The 10,834-nt window shown below is 39.8% G+C and overlaps 1 protein-coding gene across 1 annotated transcript; it reads left to right on the forward strand.

Moving 5' to 3' along the window:
* Window positions 1-6,542: 6,542 nt before the first annotated feature.
* On the forward strand, window positions 6,543-9,480 carry LOC115692425 (pentatricopeptide repeat-containing protein At1g74630). The gene has a single exon (XM_030619267.2). It carries the CDS (start codon window positions 6,657-6,659, stop codon window positions 8,592-8,594), a length of 1,938 nt encoding a protein of 645 aa, XP_030475127.2. The 5' UTR covers window positions 6,543-6,656; the 3' UTR covers window positions 8,595-9,480.
* Window positions 9,481-10,834: the final 1,354 nt, after the last annotated feature.

Consider the following 10,834-nt stretch of genomic DNA (forward strand, 5'->3'; position numbering starts at 1 on the left):
AAACTCCCATAATATTTGTCAAACTTATCCTTCATCTTCGCACCCATAACTTTCACCATAGGATCCAAAGCCTTCTCCATTCGTTTCAGAGTTTTATATAAAGTAGCTATCTCATTGAAATAATCATTTGAAATGATATTCATAATCCCGGACATCTTGTTGGTGGCATCATAAAACTTATGGAAAGAATTTTGGCATTTACCCAATTTTCATGTTTAGGAGTTTCATACTCAAGCTCAGTCAAGAAAGAAAAATCGTCCTCTTCCATCCTTTAAAAAGTTTTCTGAACTTTAAAGCGGTGTCTAACAAGAGGTAAGTGGAGTTTCACCTAGTTGTGACATCAAGACAAACTGAACCCTTATAAGTGATCCTTGCACTCTCAATGCAATCTTGGAATGTTTTAGCTCTCATGGGAAAACATCTCACCTATCTAATCACGTTTCGAATACGTGCAATAAAATCACATACCTTGGTCAATCCATCCCTCACAATCAAGTTTAATATATGAGTCGATGGCCTATCTCTTGATAATTTTTCTTTCAAAAAATTAATGGCAACATCATTCGAACTAGCATTATCCACAGTGATTGTGGACATTTTTTTGCTCTATGCCCCACTCGTAAATGCATTTGTCAACCATTTTCCCAATATCCTTGCCCTTGTGACTAGGCATCACCGCAAAATTGATGATTTTTTTGTGCAATTTCCAATCATCATTAATAAAATGTGCAGTGAGACATAGATAGTTCAAATTCTAAATGAAACTCCACGTATCGATCGTGAGTGCAACCCTAAACTTAAGCTTTCGAAAGTAAGTTTTCAAACTTGTTTTTTCACAAAGATACAACTTCATGCAATCTCTAGCCACTGTAAATCGTGAGATGTGATTGAAGAGAGGTTGTAACTCATTAATAAAATCACGGAATCCGACACGCTCAACCATCGGAAAAAGGTTGTTCATCCACTATGATCATCCAAACAAGCATTTGCCTACAATGGTCCTGATCAAATGTCCATGTCGATAAGACATTAGCACTACCGATACCAGTATATCCCCTTGTCATTTGAGTCTCATCTACTCTACGTGTAACAAACAATTTTTGCTTCTTATCTATATTGTAAGGATACTTGTTACATCTTTTCAAGTGTTTCAACATAGCAGAAGTACCGTTATCAACATAGTACGTATAGTTGGCCCCACAATAATTGCAAAACATCTCAGTTTTTCCATTCTCAGTATTTCCTTTACGAAAATGAAGCCAGGCCACTGATTTTCGTTTACCAGAAGGACAAGCACTAGATACCTTGTTTGTGTCAGATCCCTCTACGAGGTCTTCTACACCTTCATCTTCTAGTGAATCAATTATCGGATTCATGGAATCATTGGACTTGTCCACTTTCATTGAAATTTAAATAGATCACCTGAATCAGGCAAAACATAATTGGAGCCATCAAACTGGAACACCTACCAAATTCAATAATAATTGTACCTTTAGGATTAGCATCAAGAAACATATATATTACTCTATAGCATATCTGTAAATATCAACACATCTCCAACTAGAGCTATCACTATTTTAGGTTCAATCCTTAGCTACTTTGCCTTAGAATAGATAGAGCTATTACATCTATACTTATGTTCGCGCACAGGGCATGTCCTCAGCAAGGCGACACAAAGTCATAGAACACAAGAAAAGCAAATCGACCAAAAAATCCACGGGACTTCACTTTTCTATATAATAAAACAAATCCAATCACATTCGTAGATTTTAAATGAGTAAATTTTAAAGAAGAATGCCACAGCTTGACCCTAAGAGAAACTATACGCAAACCCTCACTTCAATAGAAAGTCGAGCGAGAAAAACTTACTGCTTAGACGAAATTAGGAAAAGGCTGTCCGTCAAAGACCGAGAGTGAAGCGAGAGCTGAGCGGTGTCGACATCGAGCAAGGCGTGAGGCGAAAGGGAAAGGCGTAGACGTTGAGCAAGGCGTGAAGCGATAGGGAAAGTTGTAGACGTCGAGCGAGGCGTGAGGCAAGGCTGCGAGAGGGAAAGGCATCGACGTCGAGCGAGGTGTGAGGCAAGAAGGAAAGGCGTCGACGTCGAGCGAGGCATGGGGCGAGGCCGCAAGAAGGAGAGGCGTCGATGTTGAGCAAGGCGTGAGCGAGGTCGCGAGAGGGAAAGGCGTTTGAGCGACGGAGCAAGCGAGGGATTAGTCAGAGGAAAGGGCGAGAGTGAATTGGATTGGAGTAATTTGATTAGGATTTCTATTTTTGAATATGAGTGAGGGATTAGGCAGAGTTAACTAGTAAAGGCGAGAGGGAATTCGGGAAATTGGTAAAAGTGAGAGGGAATTGGGGAGATTAGATTAGGGTTTCTATTTTTTTAAAAAATTTTAAAAAATAAATAAATGTATATGAAAAAAATATAAATATATAGATATCGGTCCAGTCCTATCGATCCGATTGGTCCGGTTCCACCCTGGAATCGAGAACCGGACCGCTCAAAAATCGATTCCACTTTTAGAAACCGGGAACCAGACCGATACTCCCGAGAACCGGACCAAACTGGCCAGCTTGGTCAGGTCCGAGAGGTTCCCGATTTGGGCGGTCCATCTTGCTTACCCTTAGCAAATTCTAGGAGCCAATAAATCGTGAAGCCCTTATACCTTTGCTACTAAAGAGCAAATTGGAAGGCTAAAGTAGACGAAGAATGCAGGAGGGAGATATATCAAGTCAGAGGATGATCAGGACTGAGACAAAGACGAGGTGCTCCTATTGCCGCAAGGAAAAAGCACAATAAGAAAGGTTGTGCGCTAAAGAAGCAACATCAAGAACAACAAGATGCTACAAGGGCTGATGTAGAGCCAACAAAATGGCCTTTTGTAGGCTAGGTGCAGGGCCGGTTGAAGAACCAACAGAAGGGCCTCCTATAGGGCTAGGTGCAAAGACTGCTGCAAGCAAGACAGAAACAACAACCACTGAGTCGACTGTTAAACAGACAATAAAATATCTACTAAGTTGCACTTTATTGTGTTTGTTTTATGTTATTTTATAGGCTTAAATTTAAGTTTCTCTATGCTTTCTCAACTGAGAAGACGACAAACTGCACAAGTTGCTCCCCCATAAGTTGCTGAAAGTGAGGCACCATAGCAAACAAAAGAGGCTATTGGGAAAAGGATAAGGCAATGCGGTTATGGCCTTTACACAAATGAACGTACTGGAATGACTATTTTGAATGTAAGTTTTGTAAGACTCGTACATTTAATTTATGTTATGTTATTTGTATTTCTAATTGTTGATAATATGTTTATGTTGTTGTAGCTTGGAAGATGTTCAGAGGTGTTTATCTCTAAAGGTGGCCCAACTAAAGAGTCAAAGGTTGCGCCAAAGAAGAGTGCTTTGAAGAAGAAGACATTGGATACCGCTCCAAAATAGCCACCAACAAAGAACCCAGTACCAGTTCCATCTTAATCGACTGATCCTAGGACAAATAGTGACCCTACGGATGGCTCCCATCACATGACGTGCTAGAAAGAAAATGGCTGTTGCTAATAAGAAGGTATATGAGACAAGAAAGCCAGTTCAAAAACCTGAACGTTCAACTAGAAATAGTGCAAGGATTATGAATACAACCAAAAGTCCAAAAGGAAAAAGAACCGGTGACGTTGTGCATATTGACTGATAAGAGTTGCTGCCATTGTTGCGCCGTTGTTTTGTTTGAAGGTTTCTACCGTTGTTTTTGTTTGGGTTGGTTTTGACATGTTAGGTGGGAGGGGAACCTTAAGTGATTGGAGAAGTAAGGTAAGAGATTTGTCTTTTGTCAAAAATCAGTTCAATGTCAATGGCAATGAAGTTTTTGTCAATTTTAGGTATATTGGTTTTAGTTTTGACTAGTGATGTGAATGGTTGTTATGTTTTATGCTAGTGCAAGATTGTGATGAGGCTTATGTTGTTTTTGGAAGTAATGGGCTCATGTTTTGTTGCTAGTGGAAGTTGTGGGTGCTAGTGCATTTGTGGGTGCTCGTGCAAGCATAAGATGCACCGGCACAGCGGTGCAGTTATGAGTGCTGCTGTATCTTGTTGCACTAGCAATTGTGCTCGTGCAAGAACAATATGCACCAACAACTTTTTAACCACAATTGACACTTAAGTAATCACTTTCAACCATGACTGACACTTAAGTTATCACTTTCAGAAAAATTTGGCACTCAAACTATTACTATTTACAACTTATGGCATTGAAATAGTCGCTCGTGAATTTGTTACCGCTCCTTAATTTGGTCATGGTTTGCAATAACAGTTGCATCAAACCAGCAAACCATTACTAAGCAAAACATGCAGCAAACCATTACATATGAAGCAAACCAAACATTTGAAGCAAAAACTAAGCAAGCCAGCATTGACAATACACAACTAAGCAAAAAAACTTTTAAGTGCTTACAATCAATGAATTCTAACTTTCCATTTCCACCATAGATTACAACAAACCTTTTGTTCCACGCAACAATTGCAACAAACCAACAACATAACTATAATCACAAATACCCCAATGCAAATACATATTCCACTGATCTTCGACTATGGTAGACATACAAATTTCTTCTTATTACTCACTCCACATTTGACCATTAAATAGGCTACACAAGAGAACAACAACACAGTCAATGCTCGATAAATGTTTCTTTTAATTTTCAGCCTGGAAACTTCCCTCTTCAAATGGTTGGCCAGAGATGTTAAAGCCTTCATTTGAGCTTGCATTGAGTCGACATCCTCCAACTTGTCCATTAATGTGTTAATGTCGTCGTTCAAGTAGCTCCAACATCACCTCCGTCGTTCTACCGGAGTTAGGATGCCCCGTGTGTCGGGATGCCCCCGAGAGTGTTTTGGGATGTCTCGAAGTGGAGATGCCCCGTGTATCAGGATGCCCTGGAGTTGGGATACCCCGGGAGTCGAGATGGAATGATCTGTTAAGAATGAATATGATGCATGTCTATGTGCATGCATAAATGCATATATTCACACGTTGTCTAATTGGTGTGTTTGATCATTGAATGGCATATGATGAGAAATGAATTGAGGTAAGTATATCAGTATCATTAATTGCATGAGAAAGAGTAATACCATGAGGCCCGGTATGAAACGGGCCAAAATGGATGTTACCTTTGATGAGTCAATTCAGAGATGCCAAAGCGAGACCCCTTTTAGAAGGTGTGTGGTTTGGGACGAATCAGGCAGAAGCTAGTGGGCCTGTAACGACCCGATCTGATGAGGGCGAGGAGTGATTGTCGGGAAAAATCATCCAATTGTAGTACTTTAGTTGGGTAAGCAACAATTATGCTAATTATATTAGGGTGCTACTATTGTTAACATATTATTAGATATTATATCTATACCTATATGATGTATTATATAACTAATCAGTAATAATTTTTCTTTTGTAATAAATGTGACATAAGATATATAATAATAACAATAACAACAACATGTTATAAAATGTCTTTAGCCGTAGGACTGTGGATTTGGAACAAGGTTTCTCCAAAAACATGGTTACATTTTTCATTACACGCGGCTTTCTCCTTTTTTGATTATTATGTAAGATTAAATCCTTTTGAATCATCCCTATATACAACCAACTATTGTTCATAATTGCTTCTCTTTGGACAAAAAATGCAAACAGGAGGAGGAGGGGAATACCACAAAGACAAAGTGTAACACTAATGGAGGAAGGGGGTCGGGCAATGGATCATCTAAAAAAGAAAATTTGGGATAGTTATTACGTTCACTGTCATTTAAAAACAAATTTACACATTCATTATTAAATGAGTAACATATGAAATAAATTTGGTTATGCATCTATATTTAAGCACGTATGTTACCCATTCGACGCGCATTTGTAAAAGTTAGCAATCAATCTCATAAAAACCCATAGTTTTTGTTAAAGATTTTAACGAAAATAGACCTATATTATGTCAGCAATAGTATATTTTAGAGTTAATATTACGAAAAATCCTAAGTTAGCACATCTATGATAATTTTACCCCAAACTAACTTTTTATCACCAAAAACTCTAAACTGGTACATCTGTGACAATTTTACCCTTCATTAGTTTCCCTTAAATTTTACCGTTAAATTTCTAAATTCGATGACACGTGGCAGTTGACGGGTATACAAGTTTGGGGTTTTACCCTCCGCTTGTCACAGATGTACCGGTTTGTGATTTTTCGTGATATTAATCTAATTTAACGGAGAATAAATTTATCACAAATGTACTAATTTGGAGTTTTTTTTGGTCAAAAAATTAGTTTAGGGTAAAATTATCACAAGTGTACCAGTTTGAGATTTTTAGTGATCAAAAATTAATTTGGGATAAATTTGTCACATGTATTCTAGTTTGTGATTTTTCGTGGTATTAACCGTAACATTTATAACGTGTAGAAAACATTTAACAAACAACTAATTTTTTTTATTTTGCCTTTTCTTTTCCTGCTCATCTACATTAGTTCAAACTCTAGTTTTTCATCTTATGCCTGAGGATATTTGCTTTGTGTCGGCTTCATTGACTAAACAGATGAGCGAAGTTACCAAACCACGTAGAAACCTTATGCAATTTCCATGTCGCCGACCATGGAGAGCGTGAGATGTTGATGAGCTGAGCATGAACAACCCAGCAAATCTTTGCCCGTCGCTGCCGATATTGAACCATTGCCGGACCCTCAAGTCCGTCAAGACCGTGCAGGCCCTCCTCTGCAAAACCGGCGTTGACACCGATCCTCTGTTCGCCGGAAAGCTCCTCCTCCACTGCGCCATCACCATCTCCGACGCCCTCGACCATGCTCGCCGTCTCTTCCTTCACTTCCCAAACCCGGATACGTTCATGTACAACACCCTCATCCGGGGTTTTTCCGAGTCTGATGCCCCTCGTAATTCCTTCTCATTGTTCGACGAAATGCGTAGGAAATCGGTCGCTCCTCCTGACAGCTTTTCTTTCGCGTTCATGCTTAAAGCAGCTGCGAATCTGCGGTCTTTGAGGGTTGGAATTCAGCTGCATTGTCAAGCTCTGGTTCATGGGCTGGACACCCATGTTTTTGTTGGGACTACTATGATAAGCATGTACGGCGAATGTGGGCATGCTCATTTCGCGAGGCAAGTGTTTGACGAAATGCGTGACCCCAACGCTGTTTCTTGGAATGCGATCATTACTTCTAGTTTTCGTTCCGGGGACTTGAAGCTTGCTAAGGCCATGTTTGATGCGATGCCTTTTAGGAATTCAACTTCGTATAATGCCATGCTTGCAGGGTACACGAAAGCGGGGCAGCTTGACCTTTCTATGGAGGTGTTCTCTGCGGTACCCTTGAAGGATGACGTATCTTGGAGTACTATGATTGTTGGATTTGCACAAAACGGTTGCTTTGACGAGGCTTTTAGATTTTTCAGGGATTTGCAGCGAATAGAAATGAGACCAAATGAGGTGAGCTTGACTGGAGTTTTAGCTGCGTGTGCTGATGCAGGGGCATTTGAGTTTGGGAAAATAATACATGGATTTATAGAGAAATGTGGGTTTTCAAATATCATCTCCGTGGCTAATGCATTGTTAAATACTTACTCTAAGTGTGGTAATATACGCATGGCTCGGTTGGTCTTTGAGATGACGCTACACAGAAGAAACATCGTTTCTTGGACTACTATGATTGCAGGCTTGGCCATGCAAGGTTATGGGGAAGAAGCAATAGAACTTTTCCATAAAATGAAAGGGTGTGGAATTGTGCCCGATGGCATAACCTTCATTTCCATCCTATATGCTTGTAGTCATTCTGGTTTGATTGAAGAAGGTCTCAAGTATTTTTTTATGATGAAAGATATGTATGGAATAGAACCAGCCATTGAGCATTATGGTTGTATTGTTGACTTATATGGCAGGGCTGGTCAACTTCAGAAGGCCTATGACTTCGTCTGTCAAATGCCTGTTGCCCCTACTTCTATCATTTGGCGAACTCTTCTAGGGGCTTGCAGCATTCATAACAATGTCAAGATAGGGGAACAAGTTAGGAAAAAGCTTTCTGAGATTGATCCCACCAATTCTGGTGACCATGTGCTGCTGTCGAACATATATGCTGTTGCGGGGAAATGGAGGGATGTTGCTGCGATTAGAAGATCAATGAGAGACCAGAGAATGAAGAAAACTCCTGGTTGGAGCATGATTGAAGTAGACAAGACCATGTATAGTTTTGTTGCTGGTGAAAAGCAGGGTGAGATTGCTGAAAAGGCTAATGAGAAGTTGACAGAGATTCTGTTGAGGTTAAAGGTTGAAGGAGGTTATGTTCCGGAGCTCAAGATGGTCTTGCATGATCTAGAAGAGGAGGAAAAAGAAGATTCAGTGTCTAGGCACAGTGAAAAGCTTGCTGTAGCATTTGGAATGGCAAGATCGTGCAAGGGTAGCGCTATCAGAATAGTGAAGAATTTGAGGGTTTGCAGGGATTGTCATGCATTTATGAAGCTCGTCTCCAAACTCTATAAACTGGAGATTCTGGTGAGAGACAGAAGTCGCTTTCATTTCTTCATTGATGGTTCTTGCTCATGTGGAGAGTACTGGTGATGGTTAAGTAAGAATAGTTAATGGAGACTCCATGCTAGAAATCATGGCATGAAGTAAACTAGTATGAAGCCTGAAGGATAACAAAAGGGTTTCTTGTTGTATTTTGCTAGGTCAGAGATTTCACTTAGAGGTAAATGGAAAACTCCCTTTATAGAGTGAAACTCTTCTTGGGGCAAAAAAAACAGAAACAAGGAAATGGAAACAACTGGAGGCTTCACATTTCTTCAAGCATCAGCTAAAGCAACAATTTAAGAAGCTTCATATGCAGTCTGGTACTTGTTGATTCGTTTGAATACGGATTTATCAAAAAGCATGATATAATGATGGGGATGCGCTCTGTACGGGTTTGCATGACATCCAACCTTGAAAGCCACAAGCTCGCAAAAGAAGGGAAGCTACCTTAGGAAGTACCCCTTCCAGGAACATCTAGTAGACTCGGCTTCAAAGTGGATGTTCGGTGTGGAGAGCGCATTATTACATGTGTCTGCCTACCTGGTGGGGGGCAACTACATTATTGTGGTTAAACAGGACACCCGACTTTACAAATCTGATGGCCTTGGTGGCTCAGACTGCTCTCTCACACACTTGGGAGATGCAGTCAGTCAAACCTGATTTTGAGGTTTTAGGGATTCCATATTTCCTACCCCCTCTTCCTTGGTAATTGTTATACTCGTGACCTGGTTATTGAGAGCCAGCAATTGGCGCTGGGTTTCATTCAGGAACCAGAAGAAGATCACTATCAGGGTCTTTTTGGTGCCACTCAATGTAGATTAGCCGCCTGATCTTTTTGTGCTGATTGCACTGAATTATAAAAAAAAAATAAACTGTTCAAAGAAGAATGTACTTGCACAAGAGCAGCAAGTTGCATCAAGATTGTTCTTCCATCCATGGAGCTATGCTTTTATGCCTACTGCTTAATCTATCCCATCAAAATTCAGACCTGATGAATATTAAGCTGGTTTCTTCATATATGGCAAGGCTGCAAGTAAGCTCCATTAGATCCACATTTCCAAAGGTAGATTGTAGTTCTCTTAAAATTTCAAGGCGTGTGGCATCCAAACTATCGTTATATTGTGTTGGTTGTTGTTGAGTTGGTTGAAGGAGAAAAGACTAGCCAAACTATGTTATTGATTGAATCGCTACTTACAAATTTATAAGCTGTAGAAGCTTATCTCTAGGAACAGAAAAACAATAAGATCCCAAAATACAAGGAAAATAAATAAGATATTTATCCCTAATGATAAGAAGAATTTTAAAAACAAATCCTAACTGAAATAGGTAAAAAACTAAATCCTAAAAATCTGCTAAGGATCCGCAACACTCCCCCTCAAGCTGAGTTGTACAGACCGTACATACCCAGCTTGTCTAGTAGACTTTCAAACATTTTTCTGGATAGGCCCTTAGTCAAAATGTCAGCTGTTTGATTCCCGGTAGGGATGTATGTTAAACTGATAATTCCATCTTCTATCTTTTCTTTGATGAAGTGTCTATCTACCTCTACATGTTTAGTGCGATCATGATGAACTGGATTATGAGCAATACTAATAGCAGCCTTGTTATCACAATACATCCTCATAGGCAGCTCCCCTTGAACTTGTAACTCTTTCATAAGACGACTCAGCCAAATAAGTTCACAAACTCCGTGTGCCAAAGCTCGAAATTCTGCCTCTGCACTGCTTCTAGCCACAACACTCTGCTTCTTACTCCTCCAGGTTACAAGATTGCCCCAAATAAAAGTACAACAACCAGAAGTTGATCTCCTATCTTCCACTAATCCTGCCCAATCAGCATCTGTATATCCTTCAATTAATCTATTCTCATTTTTTCTGAAAAATAGCCCCTTTCCAGATGTACCCTTCAAGTATTTCAAAATTCTAAAGACAGCTTCCATATCTTCTTCAGTAGGATCATGCATATACTGACTTACCACACTTACAGCAAATGCTATATCAGGTCTGGTATGTGAAAGATAAATGAGTTTACCTACCAAACGTTGATACCTTCCTTTATCTACAAGTGTCCCATCGACTTTCTGCCCGGTTTTGCTTAATGGTTCCATTGGAGTATCAACAGGTTTAGAGCCAAGCATCCCTGTTTCTTTCAATAAATCCAATACATACTTTCTTTGGGTAATGGAAATACCTTCTCTATTTCTTGCAAATTCCATTCCAAGAAAATATCTTAAGGATCCCAAGTCCTTAATTTCGAATTCAGCAGCTAACTTCCCCTACAACCTTGAC

Source organism: Syzygium oleosum, unplaced genomic scaffold, assembly GCF_021117445.2.
Source record: "Syzygium oleosum isolate NSW1041296 unplaced genomic scaffold, Sole_v2.1 Sole_v2.10, whole genome shotgun sequence".
NCBI classification, from domain to species: domain Eukaryota; kingdom Viridiplantae; phylum Streptophyta; class Magnoliopsida; order Myrtales; family Myrtaceae; genus Syzygium; species Syzygium oleosum.

Excerpts from the sequence above, each read along its gene's own strand:
- LOC115692425 (XM_030619267.2), top strand. The coding sequence starts at position 6,657 with ATGAACAACCCAGCAAATCTTTGCCCGTCGCTGCCGATATTGAACCAT.